General features: G+C 39.6%; 1 protein-coding gene across 1 annotated transcript; it reads left to right on the top strand.

Moving 5' to 3' along the window:
* The first annotated feature begins 349 nt into the window (after positions 1 to 349).
* LOC103123128 (olfactory receptor 2W3-like) lies at positions 350 to 1,294 on the top strand. Its single transcript, XM_016192802.1, has one exon. It carries the CDS (start codon positions 350 to 352, stop codon positions 1,292 to 1,294), a length of 945 nt encoding a protein of 314 aa, XP_016048288.1.
* The last annotated feature ends 15,233 nt before the right edge of the window (positions 1,295 to 16,527 follow it).

Raw genomic sequence — 16,527 nt, 5'->3', positions numbered from 1 at the left:
CTCTAAGGTTATAACAGCAGTCTTAGAACTTGTATCTCAACTCGATGCTGAGACCATGATGTATTTATCCTTCCTGCCCTTGAAAATAGAGGAAGTACTAATACTCAAGGAAGAGGACTCTAATACTTACTGCTTGGATTCAAAATCACTTCCACCCTCCCTAGAAATGGTGATCTATCTAATATACAACTGCCTCTGTTTCATTTCATGTGATAGTGTATGATAAAGTACCAACTCCACTTCCCCATTGCAGGGGATAAATGAAGAAATAAATGGAAAAAGCATAGCATTCTCTTACATTATCTGTTACCATGATCAGTTTCAATATTTTCCCTCAGGTGCTGAAGGTATGGATGGAACTAACAAGAGCACCCAAGGACATTTCATCCTTTTAGGGTTTTCTGACCGACCCCATCTGGAGAGGATCCTCTTTGTGGTCATCTTGGTTGCCTATCTCCTGACCCTGGTAGGCAACACCACCATTATCCTGGTGTCCAAGCTAGATCCCCAACTCCAAACTCCCATGTACTTTTTCCTCACTCACTTGTCCTTCTTGGACCTCTGCTTCACCACCAGCTCCATCCCGCAACTGCTCTATAATCTCCATGGGCCAGACAAGACCATTAGCTACACAGGCTGTGCCATCCAGCTCTTCCTATTCCTTGGTCTGGGTGGTGTTGAGTGTCTACTCCTATCTGTTATGGCGTACGATAGGTTTGTTGCAGTGTGTAAACCCCTGCACTACATGGTGATCATGAACCCAAGACTCTGCATGGGTTTGGTGTCAGTAGCCTATTTCTGTGGAATTGGTAACTCCATGTTCATAACACCACTCACCCTGCATTTGCCTCGCTGTGAGCACAACAGAGTGAACCACTTTCTATGTGAAGTACCTGCTCTCATCCGAATAGCATGTGTCAATACAGCCGCTGTTGAGGGCACTGTCTTTCTTATGGCAGTGATAATTGTGCTGATACCCCTAATGTTTATTCTGATCTCCTATGGTTACATTGTGAAAGCTGTGTTACAGATCCGCTCAGGATCAGGCTTGCAAAAAGTCTTCAACACCTGTGGCTCCCACCTCACAGTGGTCTCCCTTTTCTATGGGAACATCATCTATATGTACATGCAACCAGGAAACAGCTCTTCCCAAGACCAGGGCAAGTTTCTCACCCTCTTCTATAGTATTGTCACCCCTCTCCTGAACCCCCTGATTTACACCCTGAGGAACAAAGATGTGAAGGGGGCTCTGAGAAGGCAGATATTGCGTGATAGAGAGAGCAGAAAGGGCTAAGGATGAATTGTGGAAATAGACATTTCATCCTATCCTGTCCACAAGGGGATAACCATGGAAGTGTTGAGTCAAGTCTGGATAATCTGAACTCCCAGTTTGTGGGTATTTCCCTGGATTTCAATAGAGTATCTCACTCCCAACATTATATTTTTTAATGCTATGAATGCCTACATATCCAAAAATCCTCCCAGGTGATCTACACAGCTGGTCCAAAGAACAAAGTGAGAACAGTATAAAATGAGTTTACTTAGTTGTACCAGAGTGGAAAGTAGGCAGCTACTTTTATTAGTCAAGAAGTTTTATTTTTCTGTTCTTTACTTTCAACTCATTAACAACACCGTGAGTTTCTGAGTCAGAGGGATCTATAAGGCAACTTACTTTGTCATTCCAAAATAGGTCTTTGCTGATAACTTTTGAATTTCATCATTTGTGGAAAACAGGCATAGGACTATCTCTGAACCCAAGGAAATTACACCATGTTGTAAGTGACATTTCCATGTAGAAGGTAAATTACTCATGTGTAGGGGGTTATCCATCATACTAGGTCAGAAGTAGGGGAGTGATTCAATCTCAAGACACTTGTCAGGAGAGAAGGCGGTAAATCCAATATAGATAGCAATCAGATTCTCCTTTACTATGCCTGTCCTGCACTACTTGTCTTTTGGCTTCAGATGAAGACTTGTTTAAGGAATTGATTTTGAGTTATTTCAGGGAGTTATTCAGTTTTACTTGATCTTGCCCAAGTATACCAGAAGCTAACATAAGACTAGTAAGTTTTTATTTGTTTTCCTTCTATACATCATCTATTATTATAAAGGAAATATCACCCCAAAACATAGAATGGTAGATGAAACTTTACTTTCCTCTCCTACAGTTTCTTTCAAGTAGTTGAGAACTAGAAGAAAGTATATATACTCTGGCATGAGTGAAGGGATTCTAGAAAACTGACCTTAGCCAGAGAAAGAAAAATTATAAAATCAACTCCTCTAGATCTTTCCCTGCATGCCCAATTGAGAAAGAAATAATATATCTTGTACCTTTTCAAAACAATTTAGACTGGCAAGGGAAAATGCTTGTACAAAGCAGTTTCTTGGATATTATAACAATGGTAAATATTTGATACAACATTGTTGACTTTTATTGATCACTTTCTTCCAAAAAATAGTCACTTTTTCTTTGCCTTCTCTCACTTGTGTACTTATAATTAAGGATAAAAACCAGAGGGTCTAGGAGGAGTGATGTATACATAGGCCAAAGACTTCTGCTAATGGAATCTTGAAGGCAAAATTCATAAAATTTAGTGTGCTCAGGCCAATGGAGTGCTTGGCATGTAAAGAAGAATGCATGACAGTATAAGTTAAACTCAGAATTAGACAGATATGAAGTCACCCGCCTATTTAAAAAAAAAATTCCAAGCAACAATATGCAGGGAAAAGAACATACTTTTTTAACAACAAAAAAAGTATGAAGCATAGTGATGGATTTTGTTAACAAAAAGAAAATAAATTTGTTCTAGAGGTCAGACTGGTTATTTTTTAATAAGAGACCAAATTTTATCTATTATCAAATAACTAATATTGGATTGCTATTACAGTGATTTTAAATCAACAATAATATCAGTAGTATACTTACATAAAGGTTGAACTTAGTCCTCTTCGTATTCTAGAATGAAAAGAAAGGCTATCTAGAACTACTGTACTTAACTGAATAGGAGATTTTAAAATATTTTTCTTTTTTCTTTTACCTCCAGGTTTATCTCTGGGGATCCACTGCTTCCTTCATCCACTCCCCCCTCCATTTTATGGGATAGGACAGAGAAATTGATAAGGGATGGGGAGGCAGAGAGGGAGAAAGATAGAGACACCTGCAGACCTGCTTCACTGCTCATTAAGCATCCTCGCTGCAGATGGGAAGTAGGGGCTCGAACCCAGGTTCTTGCATATATTCTTGTGTATAGTACTATGTGCACTTAACTAGGTGTACCACTGCCTAGCCCCCTAAAATGTTTTCTTAATCTGTTGGGTTGTTTGCCTAGAGGGTAAATATTTTTGTTTTATCAGTATAATTCACATCTCATTACTTACATAAATCTTATGTCCTCTGTACAAAAACAGGCAAATTAATGCAGAGCTATGTAATCACCTGTATTTTACTCTTAAATCTTTTGTCACTTTTATTAGTTAAGTATTGTTTCCTAGTGATATGTCATCCTATGTTGATGCAGTATATGGGTGACCATGGATGGAAGTCCCGGCAAAGTGCTGACGTCAGCCTTGACGACAGAGTATGCAGTGATCTGCACAGGCACATGGTGGACTGTGGGTGGATCCAGTCTGTGCTGGTGTACAAAGCATTGTGGGTGGGCTGGATAGACAAAAGTACAGCCAGCCAGAAGCCGCTCTCTTTAGCTGCTGCTTCTTATCCTCTTCAGAAGCATCTCTACGGAAGTAAGCCAGGTATATGCCATGGCTACTTCTCCTAGGAACTGAAAGCTTATGACTCTTCTAGCTGGTAAACTTTTAGACCCCTCTACAGCCATGAGCAGCCTTTACCAAAGCTGATAATTATTTATCTTATGGGACTAAACTTTTGATAACTATACTCAGACTTTATAAAGATCTTGTTCTGAATTGCTCTTTAAAATTTCTGGATTCAATTTTAATTTCAATCTATAAAGTAATGAAAACACAGTTTAGCTTAATAGTGATTTTACTATTCACAGGGAAACCACTTTGACCTTAATGAAAAAAAAATCCTCAGTATCATCAGAAAATTTAATCCATGTTCTTATGGGCTGATGAATATCCTAGATGCAAGAGATGCTGCAAATACTGCAATCTTGAGATTTTGTCCTTATATTCATACTTCTTTTATTGAACTGGTAACTAATCTTTCCCACATATATTACCTACTAAATGATAGTACTTTCTAGCATTTTATTATACCAATGAACAACAATAAATACTACAAATTCATAACTTAATAATAATGAGAGTAACTCCAGACTTGCACGATGTTCTTTGGAATTCTGCCTAGCAGAAAAAGCAGCCTAAAAGTGGTAGGTTTCATATTGGTTTTAACAGAAAAAAAAATACATTGAAAGGTTACTGTCAATTATACTTTATGTGTTTATTTATTTATTCTACTGCATCACTGAGAAATATTGATTTACAGCACTGTATCCTGGCTCAGCCCAGCTCAACCAAACTCAGATCTTCCTGAGAATGCTTGAGGGAATAGATGAACAGAATCTAAATGGTTATGCATTTAAGTTTCCTGTGTCATCAATGGTTACTACTGGGCTAATAATGAGGTCTGGATTTTGCAGGGCAGGATGGTGGAACACACATGAAAGTAATGAAGAATATACTCACTGGCATATAAACAAAAATACTTAGTTTTTTTTTTCCTCCAGGGTTATTGCTGGGCTCGGTGCCTGCACCATGAATCCACCGCTCCTGGAGGCCATTTTTCCCCCTTTTTGTTGCCCTAGTTGTTGCAGCCTCGTTGCGGTTATTATTGCCATTGTTGACGTTGCTTTGTTGTTGGATAGGACAGAGAGAAATGGAGAGAGGAGGGGAAGACAGAGAGAGAGGGGAGAGAAAGATAGACACCTGCAGACCTGCTTCACCGCCCGTGAGCCGGGGGCTCGAACCGGGAGCCTTACGCCGGTCCCTGCGCTTTGCGCCACGTGCGCTTAACCCACTGCGCCACCGCCTGACTCCCAATACTTAGATTTTTTTTTAAGGAGTTACTAGATAGAAAAGAATAAGGTATGATTTTCAATATATTGGCTTCCATGGTGTTTAGCATTATTTTTTTTTTCTTTTACATGTCCCACATTTTGCTGTGTCTGTGACATATAAATAATTGCTAACAAATTGGCTAAAATATCAAAATGCCAAACAAGTATTAATTAATGATATATTTAGTCGATATTTTTTATAATAATCAGAAAAGATATAAATTCTCTTTAAGTCTGTCTTTGATTTCAAGGTGTTTTACTTTTCCAAATAGATTATTTTTTTTAAATAAAGCTTTTGGTTACTTTCCACTAATACAACTAGCTCACCATTCTTTCTAGATTTTTATCATATTTCTTTCAAAATATTTGCTTTTGGGGGAGCATAATAAATCTAGAAGTAGAAAACTCTCAAACTCTTCTATCTCTACATACTTTAATGACAAATGATTATATTAAATAAAGATTTGTTTGATACATATATTTCACCATAGGCAAAAAATTCCCTTCTGGCTGGGTGGTGGCTCAACAAGTAAAGCACACAAGTGCTAAGGACTAAGTGCTTAGAACTAAGACCTAAGTTTGAGCCCATTCTCAACTTGCAGGGTGGAAGCTTCACAAACAGTGAAGCAGCCTGCAGGTGTCTCTCTGTCTCCCTTTATTTCTCCATCTCTTCTCCTATTTCTCTCCATCTCTATCACACCTTTTTAAAAGGGAAAAAATGGACACAGGGAACTGTGGATTCGTTGTTTAGGCATGGAACTCCAGCGATAACTCTGGTGGCAATTAAAAATAAAAAAGAAATATCCCTATCTCTCATTTGCAAGTATGTGTAATAATGATAGATACTTATATCCTCTTAATTATACTATATAGATCATGCATGCATATCCCAGATCTTTCCCATTCATGATCTGTGTAAAAGTGGATTTTCCCCTGGATCTCAGATCATGCCTTCCCAAGATCAGTAGTTAAATGAGGCCTGTGAACTTAGTGCAACGCCTGAGTGTTCATATCATTGTATAACCAATCTCCAGAAAGAAATCATGTCAAAATCATATACTCAGAGCAGGAAAATCTCTTTCCCCTGAGAATCAGGAGAGTTACTTGTCTGAGATCACACCACCTTTGGGGTCTCCACCCTTTACCAAGACGGGAAGTCTAATGGGTAAAAGAATATCACCACCCACTCAGGCCTTTTGCTTTTTGCACAGGTGAAGAGGAGACCCAGAGGCAGCCCCTCCCTAGTGAGAAATCTGTACTAGGTCTCTGGTACCTCCCTGAATCTTGTCATGAATCCAGCTGAAATCTACTTCATCCCATCCATTCCAAGCTTCTCAAGGATCTGTGTTTTTTTTTTTATTCTGCCCCCTTTTGACTCCCTTCTCAATGTCTATGTTCCTTTTGTTCCCATTAGCATTCTAGTTCCTAAACAGCAAGCATCTTTAAATTCATGTATTTCATAATATCCCCTATTCTTTTTTTTTTTTTTTTTTGCCTGCAAGGTTATTGCTGGGGCTCAGTGCCTGCACTACAAATCTATGGCTCTTAGAGGCCATTTTCCCCATTTTGTTACCCTTACTGTTATTGTTGTTGTTAGATAGAGAGAAATTGAGAGAGGAGGGGAAGAGAGGGAGAGAGAAAGAAAGACATCTGCAGACCTGCTTCACTGCCTATGAAGCAACTCCCCTGCAGGTGGGGAGCCAGGGTCTTGGACCAAGATCCTTACACTGGTCCTTAAGGGCGCTTCACATGTGCGCTTAATTCACTGCACTACTGCCAGGACCCCTTCCCTATTCTTGACTCTTCACTCATTACCTTCTGTGCCCCTCCCCAAAACACAATTTCTCCATCTCAGTGATGGCAACTTGATAATTTCATATATCAACCAAGATTTTGATCACCTCTATCTCAATTTCTTGAGCCCATGTTCATTCCATTAGTAACTGGTAGCTCCAGTCAGAATCTATCCAGAATTCAGCAACTTGTCACTGACAAGCTGCTATAATCACAGTCTGAATTTGCATTGTTGTTATCCACAGGGTCACTGCAACAGTTACCTACAGTAATCCTACTTTCCATCATTTTCAAATCCATTCTCAGTGCAGCAACTGACTGACCTTTTCAGTGTGTACAATTTAAAATAGACAAATTTTGGCTTTTGCTTGAAACAGAGAGAGAAAACAGGGTCTCATGCAAACATGACTTTTTGTGTTCTCTGCATTTTTTCCCAGTCAGATAGATACAGAAAGAAGAGAAATGATAGCATCATAGTTTCTTCAAGTGCTATGACACCTTCCATGTAGTGCTGAGGCTTGAGCTTGAGCCAGACTGTGGCAAGGCAGGTAGGTATGCTACGTCTCCAGCAAGGGTTTTATCTTATCTTGGTAGAATGTAAAACACTTTATGGATAAGAATAATTCTCTATTGATGATGATATGTCAAATATATATACATTACATCAAATGCTGGTTTGTATGTGATTATCACCAAATGTATACTGTTGAATAAATGATTGGCTTCTGAGAGGTAGCAAAATCAATGATGCATGATTCACATATTATGAAATGGAATATACTTTGTGGTATGATGATGACGTTGAGATAACTAGTCGATCACTGACCAATAATTTCAGAAAACTGGTTGACTGTTCAAATAACTAATTTAATTAAAACTTTTACCACTCTCAAAATAAGGTGACTGTATTGCCAGGTAAATTAACTGGGTGACAAATTATTCTAGCATAATTGAAAAGCCCCAAATGCAAATAAATGGGTAACAGTGATCAGTAGAACTGGCTGAGAACAGAAAGTAAAACAGGCAGAAGAAACTGAACAAATTGAGGACTGATTAGATTCCTTGTGTCCCAAAGGACAGAAAAATTGGGAGCACTGGGATTATTAAACCTCTCTGATCTTGAAGCCTGAGCATTATCTTATGACTCTGTTCCTTTATTATGATATGTATGCATGGAACAGGAAAGGGATGGGGTCAGATGCACATTCATAGAATACAGAATGTGTACAACTTTAAGTTCTACAAAATCATCTAAACATAGTATCTTCTCCTTGATTCTGTAACTGTATCACTATTCACAAGCACCCAAATAATCATTTTTTTAAAAACCCAAGTCAACTGGCTCAAATAAATCTTCTATTTCTTTGATAAGTTTATTTGTAGGAAATCTGACTCTATTTCATATTTTACTTTGCTATTTATTTTTAATTTTTCAGCTTTGTGTTGTCATAATTCTTCCACAAAAACCTGGAAATACAATCATTAGTGCATAGTCTACTAAAGTGGGTAAGAATGATGCTTATTCATCTATGCTATGTTTCTAAAATTAATGTATAAACTCATATATGCTGGTGGGCTCCTTCCAAATCTAAAAAAAAAAATAAATAAACTTAATAATAACTTATCTAGTTATCTTCTGAATTTATTACTGATAATTCTTTAGTAATGCTCCTATGACTATTTTTCACTATCTAGAATAATGAATTCTTACTTTTACATACATGGCTTGGTTAAAAGTCATCAGGATGCCGGCCAGGCTTCCCTGGACTGAAGACCCCACCAATGTGTCCTGGAGCTCAGCTTCCCCAGAGTGTAGTGTACCCTACTAGGGAAAGAGAGAGGCAGACTGGGAGTATGGACCAACCAGTCAACGTCCATGTTCAGCGGGGAAGCAATTACAGAAGCCAGACCTTCCACATTCTGCAACCCACAAAGACCCTGGGACCATGCTCCCAGAGGGATAGAGAATGGGAAAGCTATCAGGGGAAGGGATGGGATATGGAGATTGGGTGGTGGGAATTGTGTGGAATTGTACCCCTCCTACCCTATGGTTTTGTTAATTTATCCTTTCTTAAATAAAAAATAAAAATAATAAAAAATTTTTAAAAAGTCACAGACTATCTTGCCCTGTTTTCAGGAAATCTGTAGTAGGGAAAAAAGCAAGATCAGTTCCAGGTAGTATGAGACTGAATATGCCTCACTTCATTCTCAGACACATGATAATTTGATAGAATCAAAGAGATAATAATATCCCTATTGCTATTTTCATTAAACAACAATGATTTAAATCTAAGTTTACTTATATGAGATAATAAATCCTTTATATGTCAAGGGAACAAGTCTCACAGTCTTCATTTTCTTTTTGAACCCTATGGGAGATGATCAGAGAATTTGGGGGATACATGCTGGCTACACACCTCAGTTTTTGTGCTAACGGCCCCTTGGGTTCAGAAATGGTCTCAGATCTGGGTCTGCTGATAAACTTCAAACCACACTAGAGTCCCTCTCCATTCTTTCCTCAGGAGAACTGCACCACACCTCATTGCTACATCTCCTCCACACAAAGATCATCATTGTCCATCATGTTAACAGGGGGATGGTCAGCAGGAGAGGTACCTGCATCTTCTCCCACATCTGGATCTGCATCTATGTAGACCATCCTTGTCAATACAGGAGGGAGAAGACACTCCACTGTACCACAGAGGCCCTCCAGCTACACTTGTACCTGCTGTAGGGTAACCCTGACTTAGAGACCTGACAGCACACAACTAAAAATGGTGAGTAGATTTCTGGATTTAGAAGCTCAACTCACATCTTTGCACTTCTGTGTTGGTGTTGTAAATGAAAAGTCACACGTAACCTATCAACCCTGAGCACCTGCCACAACAACCTAGTGATGTTGAGTACTTCAAACCATGAGATTCTTTCTGGTCACTACCCAGGTTCAGACAAAGATTCCTATGTCCAGGACCTCATGGATCATGAAGCATAATAAGAAGGCAGAGATAATTACCTTCACCATTGGAGCAAGACTCCTTCCAAATGGAAATAAATGCCAGATTAAACAGAGCTATGTAATCTACTTAAAGAGGGCATCAAAACTATGGTACTGAGGAAAATAATAAACTCAGTAGGAGATTTTGAGGAAAAGTCAGAGACAGTGTAAGACAGGTCACTTAGATAGTGTGCCCTGCTCTATTATGAGCACAAACTGTCGTTTTTACCAGGCTGGCTTTGCAGGCAGGAGACAGAGATGACCAGGGACTCATGGATGAGCTGAGAACACTGATCAATCTTTATTAACGAGTGGTGAAGCGGTACAACAAACTAATCTCTTCTTATGACAACACAATTCTGTCCTCCATCTCTCTCCTCTGGTGGAAGAGTAAGAAACAAAGGAAATACATATGATAGGGGGTGGGGAGAAGAAAGAAGCGTGAACCAACGAGGACTAAACCAAATTGCCCAGAGGCAGGTGGGGGAAGACCAAACCAATATCCCAGAGGCAGGGTGTGCCCAGCCAACAGTGGACGTGCAAACAGAACACACAGCAAGCAACACAAGCGAACCCAATGTGATGATAAAATCAGAAGGCTTCACAAGCAGAATCTAGAATCATACCAACAACAAACTAGGTTCAAGTCTTATCAGACCACACTAGGAAGCTTTGGTACTATAGTGTGTCTATCTGTCTGTCTGTCTGTCTCTCTCTCTCTCTCTCTCTCTTTCTCTCTCTCTCCTTCTCCTTCCCTGACTGACTGCCTCTCTAAAAGAAAATATGCTTAGAACTGTGAAACCCCAGCAACAACAAGAACAAGAAGATAAAAAAGATAACAGGAATCAAGGAAATAAAGTTAGTAGTGTTGCTTTAAAAAATATGTAGTAGAGGGAGTTGGGCAGGAAATAAAGTTAGTAGTGCTGCTGAAAAATATATAGTAGAGGAAGTCGGGCAGTAACGCAGCAGAAGCTTTATCTCTTTGGTTCTATCAAATTATCATGTGTCTGAGAATGAAGTGAGGCATATTCAGTTTCATACTACCTGGAACTGATCTTGCTTTTTTCCCCTACTGTAGATTTCCTGAAAACAGGGCAAAATAGTCTGTGACTTTTAACCAAGCCATGTATGTAAAAGTAAGAATTCATTATTCTAGATAGTGAAAAAAAGTCATAGGAGCATTATTAAAGAATCATCAGTAATAGAGTCAGGAGATAACTAGATAAATTATTATTATGTTTATCGCATGTGGCGCAATGTGCAAAGACTGGCATAAGGATCCTGGTTGGAGCCCCTGGCTCCCCACCTGCAGGGGAGTCACTTCACAAGAGGTGAAGCAGATCTGCAGGTGTCTATCTTTCTCTCCCCTTCTCTGTCTTCCCCTCCTCTCTCCATTTCTCTCTGTCCTATCCAACAATGATGACATCAAAAACAACAATAATAACTACAACAATAAAACAACAAAGGCAACAAAAGGGAATAAATAAGTAAATAAATAAATTTTTTTAAAAAGAAAAAGAAGAAAAAATATATAGTATAGCAGTCCACCAAAAGAAAGATAGAAGTCAAAGATCAAATAGTGAGTTGGAGAACAGGTTGGAGAAGCCATTAAGAAAACTCAACTAATAAAATAACAAAACTGAATAAAAGTAATATAGAAGAGTTATAGAAAACATCAAGAGAAGTAATAGCTGCATCATAGGGATGCAGAATTAAAAATAAAGTGAAAGGGACTTTTTTATTTGAATAAATGACAGATAAGAACCTCCACAAACTGAAGGAAAAAAATAGACTAGATTCAGAAAATTCCACACAATATAAACTTAGCATTAACAAACTAACAAAGCACATAATAATTAAAATGGTAGTATTCAAAGATAAAATATAATTCTTATAGTAACAAGAGAAAAACATGAAGTCACCTACAAAAGAATCCCCAGAAGGCTATCAGCCAATTTTTTTTCCCACCAGTGTTATTGCTGAGGCTCAGTGCTGCACTGCAAATCCACTGCTCCAGGAAGTCTTTTTTTTTCCCTTTTTTTCTTTCTATTTTATTAGATGAGAGAGAGAGAGAGATATTTAGAGAGGAGTGGGAGATAGAGAGGAAGAGAGACAGAGACAACTGCAGGCTTGCTTCACTACCCATGAAGTGTTCCCCCTGCAGGTGGGGAGCACAGGCATGGTAATGTGTGCACTCAAGTGTTTGCATCACTGCTGAACCCCCTATCAGCCAATTCTTCAAAAGAACTGGCAGGATATATTCAAACTTTAAATTGAATGAAGTTTCCACCCAAGGGTTCTCTATTCCTCTAGGCCATTGCTGAGATCTAAAGGAATACTGAAGATCTTTCCAGAAAAACAAATGTTAAATAAAGTAATTACATTACCAATAAATTATCATCAAATAAATTTACAAGGAGTTACAGAAAAGGAAAATATAAAAGGATTTCATCTATATGAGGTAAATTTAAAAAGCAAGGAAACATAATCAAATGCAAATGAAGGCAAATTTTTAGACTTGGAATGCAGAAATGAGGTACCAGTTCTAGAATGGGACAGAAGTTTGGATTGCCATGGTTGAGGGGGTTAAATAGACTTCAGAATGTTGGCACATTGCGTTTGAGTGTGGTATAATAACAAATTCTGAAAATGTGTGGAGTGGTGTATCTAAAACATTTATGCTCTTATACAGCTATGTCTAAAAAGCAGTAAAATAAAGGGACAGAGGGGTGGAAGCAAGTGACTAGAACCAATTTGTGGTTACCAGAAGGAAAGAGAGAGATTGTAGGGCCTTGCACTAGTAAATCATGTCAATCAAATCAATGCAACCAGTACCACCTCGACATGTTTCACTTTGGACAGTGTCCAGAGACGCCAGGTGTAGGATGTCAAACCTGCAGTTCCTTTACTCTGGTGAGACCTTTCCTAGCTCACAAGACTCCTTAGTTCCATTTCAGGTGGTGCACTTCCTAACAAAGCCATAGAACCTAGATATAAACTAGAGCCCATGAGATAGAGCACATGTATCCATAAATTAGGGGACAATATATACCTTAAAGTAAAAGTGTGCAATAGTCTACAGTGACTCAGTAAGTGCAGAAAGCAAGTTTAAAGATGAAAAAAAAAAGATACCATAAAGTGTCAAATAGTTTCTAAAATAAAATTAATTAATTAATTTAATTAAATAGTTTCTATTTAGACCTAGACCTAGATACCTTCCTTGCCTAATTCCTATTTCACTTACTTCAATCACTCTAAGTCTAATCTTGTCAGATAAAGTAAGGACTATGAAAGCTGGGAAAGGGAAAGAGACTGGCATACTTCAATGGTGGTTCTTTTGGTCACTACCAGGCCACCCATCATCTGGGGTGCTAGTCAGGGAATCAGGGGATACAACATATTTATGATTGGCCTAGACCTCTAATAGATCCCTCTCTCCACTATCTCTGGTCATCTCTATCAGTAACAATATTGGACTCTTTTAGGGGCCTCTACAGGACTTTGCCTTCAATGTGGAACAACAGTGGGGACTGCCTCACTCTCCAAAGGGAGGCTGAGTCAAAATACTCTGTCACACAAGGAAGACTGGTCCTGAAATGAGTGCAGCCTAGATATATTCTTAACTATAACCATGGAATTTGAGCCCAGACCTACAGGGATGCAGAGGTTACACAGGTTCTTGCATTGAATATGGGCCCCAGGTCATTCCGATGGGGTTTGTGGTTGACGGTATTTACATACTTTTCCCCAATTTGGGAGCTACTCTCTTCCCTGATCCAGCTTTCTAGTCCTATTTCTAACTCTTGACACCATCTCTCCAGACAATACCGCTAGCCCACCTGCATGTCAGCTGTAGGGTAAAAATTAGTAAAGTCATGGGCTCCTTGGAATATATCTAAAATAGACTTTCTAGCTTTTTCCAAAATGGAGACCCCAAATCTCATCAGTTATATTTTTGCCTTTAAGGTAATAATTATTAAATAAATTGTTCTGCTTTATACCTTAATGTTTTCCAGCCACCAAGTTTCAGATGCTTCTATGACACCAACATGATTTCCCTGGGCAGAAGACCCCCCCCCCCAATATGTCCTGGAACTTCACCTCTCCAGAGCTCTGTTCAACTAGTGAAAGAGAGAGACAGACTTGGAGTATGGATCAACCTGCCAACATCCATATCCAGTACAGAAGCAACTACAGAAGACAGTGGCCTGGGTCTGTGGGGCTCCCAACTCCTTGGTTGTGCCTGCTATCATCCTGTACTTGCCTCCTCGCTGTGGGCACCACAAAGTGAACCACTTCCTGTGTGAGATACCTGCTCTCATCTGGATAGCCTGTGAGGACATCACTATAGTAGAGGGTCTTATCTCTATTCTCATAGTAATCATTGTGCTGATGCCCCTGATATTTATCCTAATCTATGTCTGCATTGTGAAAGCTGTGTTACAGATCCTCTCAGGCACAGGCTTGCAAAAAGGTCTTCAACACCTATGGCTCCCATCTCACAGTGGTCTCTCTCTTCTATGGGAACATCATCTACCTATACATGAAACCATGAAACAGCTCTTCCCAGGACCAAGGCAAGTTCCTCACCATCTTCGTGTGTATGTGTGTGTTTTAATTTATTTATAAAATGGAAATATTGACAATACCATATGATAAGGGGGTACAAGTCCATATGATTCCCACCACCAGAATTCCATATCCCATCCCTCCCTTGATAGCTTTCACATTCTTTATCCCTCTGGGAGTACGGACCCAGGATCATTATGGAATTCAGAAGGTAGACAGTCTGGATTCTGTAATTGCTTCTCTGCTGATCATGAGCATTGGCAGGGCGATCCATACTCCCAGGCTGTCTCTCTCTCTTTCCCTAGTGGGGCAGGGACCTGGGGGGTGGGGCTCCAGGACACATTGGTGGGGCCTTCTGCCCAGGGAAGTAAGGTTGGCAACATGGTAACATCTGGAACCTGGTAGTTGAAAAAGAGTTAAGATATAAAGCAGAACAAATTGTTGATTAATTGTGAACCTAAAGGCAAGAATATTGCAGATGAATATTTGAGGGTCTCCACTTTGGAAAAAGCTAATAGGTCTATTTTAGGTATATTCCAAGAGGCCCATGACTTTACTAGTTTTTGCCTGAGCCTGACAGCTAATATGTAGGTGGACTCAAGTTATTGTCTGGGGAGATGGTGTTATAGTTGGGAAAAGGACTAGCCAGAGAATCCTGGGATTTTCATACAGACATGATAGGCCTAGACCTCTAACAGATCCCTCTCGCCACTGTCACTGGTCATCTCCATCAGGAACAACATAGTCGACCCCTTTGTGGGCCCCTATAGTACCTTGCCCTCATTGTGGATAAACAAGGGTAGAGAATGTTCCATTCACTGAAGGGAGATTGGATAGCTACTCTACCTACCACTCGAGGAAGATAGGTCCTGAAATTAGTGAAGTCTGGAATGTTTCTAGCCATGACCACAGAATGTGAGCTCAGAACTACAGGGTTGCAGAGGTTACATAGGCTCCTGTGCTGAATATGGGCCGCAGATCAAATAGATGGAGCTTACAGTTAATAGTATTTAAATACTTTCCCTATTTTGGGGAGCTACTGTCTTCCCTGATTCAGCATTCTAGTCCTTTTTCCAACTATGGTACAATATTTTTTATCTAAATAATTGTAGGATTTTCACTTGTTAAGTGAACCCTGTGTCCTTGATATTAAAACAGGTAAGCTTTGTAAAACTAGGTAACTTTTTGTATTTGACAGTGACATCATCTATTGTCACTGTGGTTAAGTAGTGAATTAAGTATTACAATTATTTGTTGGAGAGTGGGCCCACTGCCTGGTAAGTCCAGGCCGTTGTTTCCATGAGGTCCCAGTGGGTTGACCCCAGGCTCTCACCCCTCCAAGCTGAGACAATGGTGGGTTCCTCCGACCTCATGAACTAATGACTGATGGCTTCTCCGGATGGGGACTAACTTTCTGCACATGCCCCTCTTCTCCCCTTAAAACAAAGGCCATGAATTACTGTATATTGTGTTTGGCCAAACATGAAAACCACCACAAATGTCCTGTTACCCAAGTGCCCCTCCCTTCCACCCTGCTCTAAAGTGCCTGTAATTTACCCCTAAGGAAAACTGCATTGTGAGCTTGTGATCAAACCTTGTATGGTAACTCTTCACTTGTGATCAAATAGTTTGTAGGTCAAAATGTGACTATGCATTGTGTTGCTTTGTGTTTGGGTTAATGATTACCTTAACCTCCCTGTGTAGTGGGTGTATGTGCTTGCTTTCTCTCTCAAAAAACGAGTCATCCAGTTCTCTGAGGCCTCTCCTGGAGCTGGATAAGTCTGGTGTGATTCTGCCTCTCCGCCTCTCTACGTGCATCACCCCCGACATGTAAAGCCACCCCAAGACTCCCAGGGGGCCACTCTGACCTTCTCCACCAGTGGCCAGGGAGGTGGGGAACCCAGAGCGAGAGTCCTCAATTATTTTTTTTTAATTTTCATTTATAAAATTGAATATTGACAAGACTATAGGATAAGAGGGGTACATTTCCACACAATTCCCACTACCAGAACTTATTATTATTTTCAACAGGGTTATCACTGGGGCTTGGTATTTGCACAAGGAATCTACCACTTTCAGTAGCCAATTTTTTCCTTTTTTTAAATTTTTTGTTTCTGTTTTTTAATTTTT

Source organism: Erinaceus europaeus, chromosome 9, assembly GCF_950295315.1.
Source record: "Erinaceus europaeus chromosome 9, mEriEur2.1, whole genome shotgun sequence".
In the NCBI taxonomy this organism is placed as follows: domain Eukaryota; kingdom Metazoa; phylum Chordata; class Mammalia; order Eulipotyphla; family Erinaceidae; genus Erinaceus; species Erinaceus europaeus.
Note: the sequence above shows the minus strand (reverse complement) of the source record. Positions and strands in the feature narration are given on the sequence as shown.